The sequence below is a fragment of the Myotis daubentonii genome, chromosome 16, assembly GCF_963259705.1.
Source record: "Myotis daubentonii chromosome 16, mMyoDau2.1, whole genome shotgun sequence".
Taxonomy (NCBI): Eukaryota; Metazoa; Chordata; class Mammalia; order Chiroptera; family Vespertilionidae; genus Myotis; species Myotis daubentonii.
In genome coordinates this window covers 13025423-13038766 of record NC_081855.1, presented here as the reverse complement: position 1 = coordinate 13038766, position 13344 = coordinate 13025423, and the positions used below count along the sequence as shown (strand labels likewise).

General features: G+C 50.9%; 1 protein-coding gene across 3 annotated transcripts in view; it reads left to right on the top strand.

Annotated features, from left to right (window-relative positions):
- The window catches only part of MYOCD (myocardin), an 87223-nt gene that overhangs the window by 53208 nt on the left and 20671 nt on the right, over positions 1–13344 (top strand). For all 3 annotated transcript variants that reach the window (XM_059668583.1, XM_059668582.1, XM_059668584.1), the window contains 3 exons: positions 5386–5561; positions 7374–7499; positions 12100–12344. In XM_059668583.1, the coding sequence (XP_059524566.1) occupies positions 5386–5561; positions 7374–7499; positions 12100–12344 (547 nt within the window). The remainder of the gene's footprint in view (positions 1–5385; positions 5562–7373; positions 7500–12099; positions 12345–13344) is intronic.

Genomic DNA, 13344 nt, shown 5'->3' with positions numbered 1-13344 from the left:
GAACCTGGGACCCTTCAGTCCACAGGCTGACGCTCTATCCACCGAGCCAAACCAGTTTCGGCAAAAAAGACTCTTTTGAGGAAGATTCTGGGAAAAAGGTGGGAAGGAAGAATCAGGGACCAGTAGCTATGGCAGGGGGTAGGGGTGGGAGTGGCAAAAAGGACAGTTATCTGGCACTGAGAGAAGGCAGCTGTCCTGGTGTTGGCCTTTGCCGCCCACTGAAGTGACCACAGGCCTCCTTGAAAGTGGTCAGGGGATGTCCTGCAGCTGGGGGGAGGTTTCTAGAAGAGAGAGAGGTGTGAAAGGGTGGGGCCCTGAGCAGGGGAAGGAGAGACAGTGCTAACTATCTCTATATGATCTCTATACTCCTGGTGATCTGGTCTCTAGAGAATTAGTCCCAAGAGCTCAGTCAAGTGCTTGAAAGCAAGTTAACTGTCCCAATCCATGTAGCCCTGGATCAGTATATGTCTGGAGACCTCGCGGCAAATTTGTAGCCAGGAATCTGAGGGAAGGAAGCCTTATTCCTTCAAACATCCACTGACTCTATTTCCATAGTAAAGGCACCCGATCCCCTTCCAGAGCAAGAGAGGTGGTCTGTCTTTGCTGGGCAATGTACTGTACTCCGTCTTCTGCAGCCGCGGTATCTCCAGTATCGAAATAGCTCAGGCAAGAGCCACATTGAAACCCTATCTACCTCCGCGTCACAGCCTGCTCCCTGGGGAAATGGATTTGGCTTGAGCCCCTTCCAGGAGGAGGTTAGGAGATGGCCTGTCGGGAATTAAAATAGCTCCGGCAGTGCCCGCTCAGCTTTGAGCGTAGATAAGAAGCTGGGCCCATTTTCACATTCCACTGCGTGGTCTCAGCCCTCCGTGTGGGCCCAGCAGAAAGGTAACTAGGACTCCCATTATCTCACTCTAATCTTGGAATTTTAAATGTTTACGCGGAGGAAAGTACAACTGACTCATTCATCTAATCACTTCCAAGAGGAGGAGGGAGAGCTAAGAGTCACCAGGCCAAGATCCCCAGGGGCCAGCGCCCAGAGCCAGCCCAAGGGCATAGCTGGGGGATGATATCAGGGCTTCCCAAAGCAGGTCCTTGTCATCGCGGGTCCCAAGTGTGTCCGGGGACAATAGCCAGTGCACAGCACTCCGGGAGCTGGGCAGGGGGGAGGCTGGCGCAGAGGCCCAGGGCCACAGCACGAAGCTGATAGACTCGGTTGTTCCTGAGGCCGCCAGATAAGCCGACCTCCATCCCGCTCCACAGGAGTCTGGCCTGGCCAGGAAGGAGAGGGGTGATGTGACACCCCTTCCTGCGACACCCTGCTCCGGGGAAGGCCTGGCTCTGCCTTCCCAGCCTGACCATCCACTCAGACACACCAGTTCTCCCTGGAGCTACGCTGACCCTTGCCAAGCTGACCACAGGGACACCGCCTCCTGGGTGGTCTCTCTTGTTTGGATGATAGTAAACTTGAGACAAGAGAGACGCCTCACAAAAACAACACCAACAATAACAGCAGCTAGCTAGAAACTACTGAGCATTTGCAGGGACCATGCAAATAACGCACAACGTGCTTCACACATGCCGTGTCATTTGCATCCTCAAAACCCTGAAAGGTAGCGATTGTTATTATTCCCATTTTATAGATGGGGATACGGAGGCTCCACCGGGTCAAATAACCGCCAACCGTTACTTTGCCACTGAAGTGGTAGAACCGAGAATCAAACCAAGCCTGTTTGACCGCAGAGCCCCACTTCCTACGGACCATGCCAAGCCCCTCGTGCATCATGGGGGGGCAGCCGGCCCTGTTCTCTCCACGGCCCCTCCGCTGTCGAGGTTTTCTGCATCCACAGAGTCCGAGCTGAGGGTGTAGTGTGAGGGCTCTGTGCCCTTTCTCTCGTGGTCTGCCCTGGCATCACCACTTCACCCCCCTGTAGCCGGGGGTGGTGATGGGCCGGGGCCAATGCCCGTCTCCTGACCTGACAGCCCCTGAGTGGTCCTCGCGTGTCTGTCGGCATATTCCGAGCCGGCACTTCGTGCTTTTAGATACCAGACAGGAGCCATATTTGCGGCCTTGGCCTTCACCCTGGTTTTGCATCCGGGTGCACCTGCATGTGGTTGCGTGTGCTGACGGTGAATTCACTGGTGCAAGCAGAGGAACCTCTGTAGTGATCGCTGTCACTTGGTAAAGCAGACGCGTGGAAGCTGTGCCTCTCCAGGGACTGGTCCCAAATAAGCCTCTCCCCTGGCTGGGAGAGTGTCTTCCTCCCCTTCCCACCAGACTCCCCGAATCTCTGCCCGTCACTTCCCTTCCTCGCTCCCCTTTACTGCCGCCACCCCCTTTCTGTGGCCTGTCCACAGCTGACAGTCATTCGGGCTTGGCTGAATCCTGCCTCCTCCGGGAGTCTGGGACTGCTCCCTCCTTCCTCTGCCCCCCAGCATTCCCCAGTCTCGTCCCTGACATTTCCACTGTGTCCCGTGGCAACCCAAGAATAACCTCCTTCGCATGCCTCGCCTTGTCCCCACCATACCGTGTCTGGGAATGCTTCTCTTTCTCCCGATTTCTCCTAAAGCGGGAAGCCTGGAAATGAAGAGAGTAACTGAGGAATTGGGGGAAATGGGACAGGTGACTGACTCCTTTATTCCAGATGCTTGACTTCTAGACTTTTCCATGTCATTCTAGTGCCTCAATCTGAGGTCACCAAATGGTACACATTAGAATGCAAAGGGCATGCTGATTGACTGGTAGCAACCCAGGGCCCCCTCCAGCCCTCCAGCCCTCTCTGAGACCAGGCCCAATGAAACCAGCATGAGCACCCTCCCCAGAACCTGGCGCCTTTTCGTTCTCACAATCAAGAAGTCACATTGGCCCCTCAAATCGCAAAAACTCAAGTACAACATGTTGTGGAATATGGAGATGTCCTCAGGCCAGGTGTGCAGAGAGAGGAGAGACGCTGGCTGGGCCCCAGTCAGTGGGTCTCTAAACACTGGGACAGACTGGCCTAGCAAGGTCCTCAAAACAGAGATGAGAAAATGTGCCCCCTACTCTGACTTACTGGCCCGTCACACGGCCTAATGAAAGCTGATGGTTTTTGTTATTGCTGCACTATCAAGTGAATGACCGATACAAACTACTCTTCTTATCACCTGCTATCACTCCACTTGAAAAGTAAGGTTGACGGAGGCTAAGAAGAGAAACCATTCTCTATCCCCACCCCCTTTCTCAAAACACTTCTACCCACAGGGGACACTACTTGGACAACTTTGCAATTTGGCTAATTCCCTCAAAGTCTCTAATTCCACAAATATAAGTAGCATTTGCAATTTCCAAGAAAACATGGTTTCTAAAGTGAAGAAATGTCTAGAAGCTGATTCCCGGAGGCAAGTGGCAGGACCTTCCTGGAAAGAGCTCAGGCTAATGCGCCCTTGAGAAAGGAGTAGAAACATTTTCTCACATCACATGACAGTGACAAACAGCTTCATGTGCAGAGTGCAGGGTTCGCTGGGGAGACCAGGACGGGAAGGCTCGGAGCTACTTCTGAGCTCTTAAAAGAGAGAGGGAGGTGTTTGCGATCAGAGTTCTAAAGGGCGCAGTGGGCCCCTGGGCGCAAAGAAAAAGGTGACGTTTCTCAAACACCCAATGAAATACCCCTGTTTAGTGCAAATATGAGAAAATGATAGCATGTATTTATTTCAGGTGATACCTACAGATGTTTTATATTATTCTCTGTACTTGCCTATAATTTCAAATTTTTTATATTAAAGAAGTGCACTTTTGAAAATAAAAGTTGAAAAATCAAGGTTCCCATTAATACAATGGGATACTGAGCAGCTGATACAAAAACTGATTTCTAATGGAGGAAGACATCTGTGCTCACAGGCAAGGGTCTCCAGGACACGTGTGGGGTGAGAAAAGCAAATTTCAGAGCAGATGGTTCGCCCAGGCCTGTCTGGGTGACACGCTACATTTGTGCATATTCGTCCTGCTGCACGTATAGGATTAAATCTAGAAGCAGAGACGAGTTCCTCATAGGAAGTAGGATTAGTGTGGCCATTTCCTGCGGTGTGAACGTCAATGATAAGTAGAGCTTCCTTTTATAACCGTAGAAAAACAACAATGACTCTCCTGAAAGCTCCTCGACTCCCTGGGGCAGCATATGGGCCCCACGCCGTGCCGGGCCGGCAGGCCCCACAGGCCGGCTTCCACCTGCCCTGTCCTAGTCTGGCCTCTTTCCTGACTTGACCCTGGGATGTCTGAGTGAGGGGCCGTGACAGATGCCAGCCGTGGTGGCGATGACAAGCCCCAAGCCACATTTGTTCCATTACTTCCAGCCCCTCGCTGCCTTTCCCGTCTGTGGGTGAGAGCTCCTCTCCCTTATCTGCGCGGAGCAGGAGTCAAAAGTTCTCGGCAGCGCGATTGCAGAAGCCGGGCTGGCAACTTCCAGATAAACCCGAATTCCTTTGGAAGAGCTGGCCCGGACTTGGGTCAGATGAGCGACGTGGCCCCGGCGCATTCCGCACTGTGCAATTGGATAGTAAACCAGATGAAACTGAGCAATTCGGGGACATGCGGGACATGTAAGGGTGTCGCTATAGTGCCGTCTGGTCTGATAGACCCTCTTCCCAAGCTAATGTACCTGTGCCCCGCAGAGACGTGTGGGCAGCGGAGGAGGCAGCTCTGCCTGTGCGAGCCCGTGAGATTTTCCAAAATAGACCCAGAGATATGAGGAGTCAAAAGAAAATCCAAATAATAAACAAGGAAGGATCACCCCGACTTTTCCGAGACATATTTATGCTTCTGTAAATGGATACGCACTAGTGGGGTGGGACACCCTGGGACATTAGCTAATTCTGACATTTGGACTTTAAGCTCAGTAGCTCGTCCTAGCTCGTCCTGTTAGGAAGTTTGCTAAACATCTGTGCTGTGTTGTGCGTTACATTTGAAGAGGATGCAGATGGCACGCTGTCGTCTCAGTCATGTCTCTCATTTTGAGACGGAGGTGGCATTCTCCCTGCTCGCTCCAGTGGCCTCCTGCTGCATCTGGTGGGGGGTTGCTTTTCTTTCCTTCAGCACCCCCCCCCAATTCGATTTCAAAAGATATGGGTGCCCACAGAAAATGTTCAGAAATGGACAAACCTGAAAATAAGGTTTAACCAATAATGCAAGTCATTCTTCCCTGCCAAACACATTGCATTTATAAACACAAGTTCCCATCTGAGTCAACAGATGGAAATGAAACCATGTAGAAATTACCTTCACCGTTACCTTGAACTGCACACAGTCCTGAAGGGGTGACGCTAGTCCTAATGGGGTGACACACTGAGCAGGTGCAGCAAGCCCTGTGACGTGCCCACGCCTCTGACCAGTGTTGGGTTTCCCTGCCCCAGGGAACCAGGTGAACTTCTCCAAATCAGCAGATGCCTTTGCCTTCGATGAGGACAGCAGCAGCGACGGGCTTTCTCCAGACCACACTCGAAGCGAAGACCCCCAGGGCCCAGCGACATCCCCCCGAGACACCAAAGCTACGGAGATCCCTTTGGCAGGTCCTCCGGGGACAATCCAGGTAACAAACTGCTTCTCAGCCTGTCGTCTCTTCATAGTCCGGAAATAACACTGCCAGGCTGGGTCCCCTCCGAGGTCCAGAGACACGTCTGCATGGCGTGTAACCCGCCCCCGCCCCCCCCCCCCCCCCCCCCCCCCCCCGTCCAGCGCTCTGTGTGGTGGTGAAACCTCCAGAACACCTGGAGGAGACCCCGAGGTCTGTACCCTGGGACGTACTTTTTAAGCATCTACTCTGCCAAGTAGATACCTTTTATCCCTATTTTTACAAAGTAAAAATGAGGTTCTCTGCCATTAGATGACCCACCACAGTCGCAGGGACAGAATGTGCCAGAGCAGGGCTGCTTTCAACGTCGCCCTTCCATGCACTGAGCAGCCACGAGGGGGCGCTGCGGTTACAAAGCAGAGCGGCATGTTGGTTTTACCTGAGCAGGTTTCTACCTGTAGAACCGCTGCAAGGCCACTTCCAGCCCCAAACCAAGCACAGCATTCGCCTCTGGACAAATCCACAAACTCTTAACATGTGGAGAATGTATATTGCAAATATTGCTCAAAGCACATTTATAAAGAACAATGATGATTATTAACAACAGCCACTGCATTCCATTAAGCACTCACTGCAAGAGGTCCGCTCCAGCCACTTCCTGAGCATAGCCTGTTAGGGAGCACTGCCCCCCAGGCAGGAGCACTGATGCTGATCCCGCAGGGGAGGAGCTGAGGCTCTGGGGCTGAGCAGTGTGGGGTCTCCAGGACACTGCAACCCCCCCGCCCCTCAGCTGCCGCCCCTAGAAGCCGTCAGGCCTAGTGGGGTTTTCCTCAGCCTGCCCAGCAGCCCTACATGTACACATGCACACAAATACACATAAACACACTTACGTATCCACACAAACACACACACCAAGTGCACATATGCATACAGACAACCACAGACACATACACACATGTACATTAAATATACATTCACAGAACACATCCACCCAGATACATACACAAGCATATACACACATATACCTATGTGTACACAAAGTATACACAGAGACACATACAGCTATACCCAGAACACATACACATATGCACACATACACACAGAGATAAATATACACACATATACGTACATGCACGCACACTTTTCCTCTGTCTGCTAACACCCTATTGTCTCGTTCATGTCCTACCTTTCCCACAGTTGCTACACCCACTCCTCTCTCTCCCTTTTTCAACCCCATTATCAAGCCCAACAGGTGGACCTCGTCACAGGCAGGAGGAACTCGCACTCAGGGTGACCAGATATCCCAGTTTGCCAAGACTAGGCTGGTTCTATTCCTGTCTTGTGGAATAATTCTTAATAATGACCCTTTTCTCTCCTCAGAATATCCTCAATTGGTTGGCAATATACATATTTTCTTCTCCTGGAGAAAGTAGTCTTACGTGTACTTGGACATAAAGCTAGGATTAAAACAGCAGAGCTAGCCCTGACTGGGTGGCCCGGTTAGTTGGAGCATTGTTCTGTACACCAAAAGGTTGTGGGTTTGATTCCCGGTCAAGACACATACCTAGGTAGGGTACAGGAGGCAACTGATTGATGTTTCTCTTACATAGATGTTTCTCTCTATCTCTCTTTCCCTTCCTTTCTTTCTAAAATCAATAAAAACATATCCTCAGGTGAGGATTGAAAAAACACACAGCAGAGCTATGTGTGTGTTTATGTGGGGCGAGGCGGGGGGTGAGGGGGGGGGACAGGGGACAGGTCTCTACTTTAACACGTCTATGTCACAGTTTTGACCCTTACATCCTAGTAATGCTACAACTTGGATTTCAGGATCTAACTTCTGGCTCAGAAAATGACAGGAATGACCCGGTCTCACAGCCCAGCAACCAGTCAGACACAGGGAAGCAGGGGATCGGCACCCTCAGCACCACCAACCCCGGGCACGCTGCTGTGAAGGTAGGATGGGCCCGCCTCCACGCACCCGCCTGACTTCTGGCTCACAGAGCAGCGCTGAGCAGAGCTTTCTGAGCTAGGTCTGGGAAGAGGAAAGCCATGCAGACCCTGTTATAGGTTTAGTCCGCTAGGCACATGCATGACAGCTGTGAGCTGTGGAGCCATCAGGGTACATGGACCAAGATCCAGCTTTCTATGCCGCACAGCGTGGGGCTTCCCTGCAGGGGAATCCTATGCGTTTGCATTTCTTTGGCCTCAGCGCCCACTAGTTTGTTCCTGACTTAAAACACTTCCTAAGTTCATCCTAGAGGTAGACGCAGCTGGTGGTAATGCACACAGAATTTGTAAGCGCCATCAAATGAGCAGAGGGGAGTTGAACTTCATGCAAGGGAAGCCAACCTGAAGGCCTTGCACGAGTAAGACCTCCCTGGGTCCAGCCAGGCTCCCTACGGAAGTGCAGGTAAAGGGGCGAAGTTCGTCGTGGTAGACAAAGAACTAAAGCATTTAGCATATCATTGGTTTCAGTTCTCAGCGTTTTATCTCATCGTTCCCAGAGTGCGCTCTCCTCCTTAGCTACCTGGGAGTCATTTAGCCTTCCTAGCAGTTTATCCCGTGCAACTCCTAATTGCTTTGGGGGCATGTCTCTCACCTCTGCGACCGCCACTTAACGAATATTGAAATGACTCTTAGGAACTATTTTGCTAGTGGTTGTAGACCGAGTTAGAATCCATGTTAAAGTAACAGCCCGTGGTCCCCGCCCCTGAGTACACAGAAGTGGACGGCAGGCATTTTGGCTGCCCAGCACTTAAACCTCGCTCAACCTTCCAATTCACTCAGCTCAACAGCTTTGCAGTCATGTGACTGCTGCTGAAGTGTGTTCACCGCAGGTGGAAGGAGGAAATGATTCACATTATTTCCAAAGTTGTGTACAAAGAAATTGTATGAACATTTCCACCAAAGTATTTTAAATTCCATAGTTCAAATTAGCAAAGCTTCAGGCCTGTGCACTCTGAGAAGGTTGCCCTGAGGGAGGACGGGTCCATTTTAATAAAGAGCAGGACTGAGAGCCAGCCGATCAGGCAGCACTGCACCTGTGGTTTACATAAGAGCCTACATCCCCTCTGATTGGTCAATGCCTGTGACTTCTCCTGTTGAATATTCATCATCTCTAAATTAAGAGGATTCTAGAGGGCTTCTCAAAGAAGGAGGCAACCCCGCTGGGAACCCCTCTGCCCTGCTGACTCTGAGAGGCTCCTGGGAGGCCAATGTGAAGGCACAGCAGTGCTATGAGGTGGAAAGTCTCCTATGGAGAGGAAGGTGTTCTCCACGCAGGCCCTGGGGGCGCAGTCACAGGGTTCCTGCCCTCCAGGAGCCTGTTGGGTATCACAGCACCACTAACACAGTGCTTTGAGCAAGTAAGGAGAATGTGCCCCTAAGAACTTGACCAGACATTTCTCCAAAGATAAGGAAATTGCCAATAATCACATTAAAGGTGTTACATGTCATTAGTCATCAGAAAAATGCAAACCAAAATCACAACAAAATACTGCAGCATGCTCACCAGAATGCTATAGTAAAAACGGGAAAAAAGCAACTGCTGGTGAGGTTGTGGAGACTGGAACTCCCATATGTTGCCAGTGGAAAATTACATTTATATAATGTAAAATGGTTCCCATCCACTATGGAAAGCAGTGGTGGCCCCTCAATAAGTTAAGGGTTGAGTTATTGTGTGACCCAGTAATTCCACTGCGAGGTATTTGCCCAAGAGAACTGAAAACAGGTGTTCAAAAAAAACTTGTACACGAATATTCATAGCACACTCCTCACAATAGCGAGAAGTCGAAACTAACCCAAAGGTCCATCAGCTGAAGAATGGACAAGCATGTGGCATATCCACACAACGGAATATTATTCAGCCATAAAGAGAAATGAGTGCTGATACATGATAGACCATGAATGAACCTTGAAAGTGTTATTCTGAGTGAAAAAGCCCAACACAAAAGACTACATATTGTATGATTCCTTTTCTATGAAACATCCTGAATAGCCAAAGCCATAGAGACAGACAGCAGAAGTGGCTCCTGGGGGCTGCAGGAAGGAGGGAGGGGTGGGAGTGACTGCTCAGTGATATGTATGGCTTTCTTTGGGGGGCGATGAAAATATTCTGGAGCTAGATAGTGATGACACGCACAACATTGTGAATGTATTAAGTGCCACTGAATTGTGTATTTTCAAATGGTGACTATGGTGATTTTGTGTTACTTGTATTTTATCACAATACTAGGGGCCCTGGGGGGGGTCCCTTGGCCTGGTCTGCGCCCTCTCGCAATCCAGGACCCCTCGGAAGACGTCAGATAGCCAGTTTTGGCCCCATCCCTACAGGCCCAATCCAGACAGGAGGGAGCCTGATCCTGTGTGTTGAGTGTCCCCTGGTGGTCAGTGTGCGTCATAGCAACCAGTCAACTGGTTGTTTGGTCATTTGGTTGCTTTGGCTTTTATATATATAGATAAGCAGAGGTTCCCCTTCCCCAGGCAGCCATAGTCCTGCCTCAGGACCAACAACCTCTGAAGCAGACTGAGGGCTGGATTTCAGTCCCCTTCCCTCAGCAGAGTTGTGGCCATACCATATGAGACTCACAGATAGGAGACATGGCTGTGAGTTAGGAAAAGCTTCCCCGGTGAGTTGAGGTTTGGGCTGGACTCAGAGGATGAACTGGAGTCATACAACAAGTGGAGGAGGGAGTTCCAAAACAGCAGAAAATTACAAGGAAAAGAGGCAGGTGAGCTGCTGGAGAGGGCAGGTCTAGGCAGTTTGGCACCAGCCTGCTGTGGCTGACAAGTTTGACTTCATCTCGCAGGCAGGGGCTGCTGTGTTGTGTGGCAGCCCCACTGTGTGCGCGCAGGTTGAGTGAGGAAGCTCCAGGCCACAGGGTACACTGTTCCCTATCGCATTACACTCACCTGCCTTACACCTTCGCGCCTGGGTCTTAAGCCCCTGGACCTTGGATGAACCACTGCCTTAGGTTGTTCTCCCCTTAGATTGGCCATGCAGTTCTGGGTAGGAAACAGCAAAACAAACCCACACCTGTAATAGCCTCTGGCCTCAGAAAGAGTGTGAAACACAGGTCCATGAATTCAGAGCTCCATGTGCTCAGTAGTCTTTGCCCTCACTGTGCAGTGGCTCAGTGAGAAAATGGCTTGGTTTTAGAATCTTCTGGATGGCCCAGACCCTGTGCTAAGTAAGGCAACATGGAGAGAAAATCCTTAGCAAGACTCGGGGCTGAAGCTCCCGGGACAAGGCAAGTCCCAGATGAGGTGGGAACAGAAGCTGCCAAGCAGCGCAGAGCTGACTGCGGGGCCCGGAGAAGTCCTCCAAGTGTGAGACTGATTCATTAACTGGAATGCTGATCAATTAACGAGCAGGGAAGGACGCATGCTCATTATTCATTAGTCTCCCAGATGCCTCCTTGAAAAAACAGAGGCTTCGGTGGTGGGATGCGCTGGTCAAAGGAAGGCAAGTGGGCAGCTCCCTGGGTAGGTCACCTTCAGATGTGTGTTTTGTGGTTAAAGTGGTGATGCTGCCCTTCAGAACAGGCCTGCCAGCTATGCAGGAGCCCCCTCTTCTGGGCACTGCTGGTACCACACGTTCCCTCCACCTTTCCCCCAAATTCTCAAGAATCTTCCGTCATGATATCCATGTTCTTCACTTCAACCTTCTGGAAAAAGCCAAGGTTTGAAATTTATATTTTTCAACTGATCACAGTATGAACCTATTGCTTCCTGGAGGCCTTTGATTTTAGATTATAGATCTAATCACACTGCCCTCTAGCCCTGTTGTTACTTCAGTATTGTCTTTCATCACCCTTACATTGGTCACTGAGTCAGGAAATAGAGGCTATTTTCCCCAACTTGGAGGTGAGGTAACTAAGATGTAGTAAGGTACTTGTACCACCTTCAGAAATTTCTCTTCACTCCCTAGCCTGTATGCTTAACTTCTCTTTATGTGTCCAAATCACGCTCTATAAAGGGTAACTTCTGGGGGGTCCCAGGGCGTGGCTAACCCTCCCCATAGTAAGTACAGTATTCCGAGGGTACCACTTCCTGATTTTATATCAGGATTAGGGATGGTGGTGGGAGGGACAGTCTATATTACTTTTCAGCCTGAAGCAGCAAAACTTCACATTCTGGATTTTCAAGGTCAAGGTTAATTTCATCTACATGTATGGCATTACTACGTGAATTTGCTCGGTGCTTAACCAGCAGTGATTCCACATATACATGTGAGAGTACTTTCCTATGAATCAGCCCCAAGATCAGAATGTGTTAGACGGCAGTTGGTCTGAGATGAGGAAAGTGTTCTCACTCTACTCTGGGAGGGAAAAGCTCCAGGAGCCACTTCTAAGGTTCAAGATTCCCACCTAAGGGGTGTGCTTCCAGACCATTAGACATCTCCGTGTCCCAGGGTCTCTTTGCACATCGTGCTTTGCTGTCTGTATGTCCGAGATTCGAGAACATCTATTGGACAGAACCTCCTCACGTGTTCCCATGACACTGGTCATTCTCTCCATCACCTAACGCCATGTTCGTCTCCATCCTCTTGCAGTCCAAGTCCTTGAGCGACAGTAAGAACCGCCACAAGAAGCCCAAGGACCCCAAGCCAAAGGTGAAGAAGCTCAAGTACCACCAGTACATCCCCCCGGACCAGAAGGCGGAGAAGTCGCCGCCGCCCATGGACTCGGCCTATGCGCGGCTGCTACAGCAGCAGCAGCTGTTCCTGCAGCTGCAGATCCTCAGCCAGCAGCAGCAGCAGCGCTTCGGCTACACCAGCATCCACCCCACTCAGCTCAAGTGAGTCCCAGAGCCCGGGCTGCGCACAGGGTGGGTGGCTCCTCTCTGCCCGGGCACCGGGCCAGCACCCACAGCCAAGGCCCATGCTGCATTGTGCCTCACCTGTTATGTTTGGAAACTGGGCACGCCTTTTCAGGAACATAGGCCGGGAGGGAGCAAGGAAATCAATGCCCCTGATAAGAGGCCTCCCTGGGAAAAGGGCGGTGTGACCACTGAGTGGCTGCAAGTGGAACAGAGAGGTTTCTCTGCAGTTGGGGTGGGTGTTCAGCTGTCTCCCTGTTTGGCCTTGGATGACACTGGCCATTATGCTGAGTACAGCCAAGCTCCACAGGCTCACTTCTGTTCTCCAGGGCTGCATCAGCTAAATCGCACATGGATACGCCCCACCCATATGCCAAAGTCTCCACCACTCCCTCCGGTCTCCCCCAGACTCAGCCTGAGTGTCACTTGCCACTTGCCAGCTAGCCTGCTGTGGTTTTCCTCACCCTGCCTGATCCTTGTAGACAATTAACTTGTGATCTCATCTAAATAGAAGTCACCCCCTAAGGGTTCTGGTCACCCAATTCTAGTACGGGGGGGGGGGGATGTTTTCCCCACATCACCAAGCGATTCCCCAACACCAGCAGGGTGTCCAACAATTCCAATTCATTCTGACACTAGCTACCTGGAAATAGCATCAGATTCCACAGGTAAGGGCTCAGTCCCCAAGACTGGTGCTCTCACCTTCTTAAGATGCCAGAAATTGTCTAGAAGTTGTTACATGGGCTTCTGGTCAACCAACTATAGATCAGAGATTCCCACAACCTACTCCTTGGGTTTGATTAATGTGCTAGAGAAGCTCATGGAACTCAGAGAAACATTTTACTTATTAGATCACTGGTTTATTGTAAAAGAATACAACTGAGGAACAGCCAGGTGGAAGAGATGCCTAGGGCAAGGTGTGGGGAGGGGCATGGAGCTTCCAAACCTGCTCCAAGCCGGCTATTCTGCCAGTACCTCC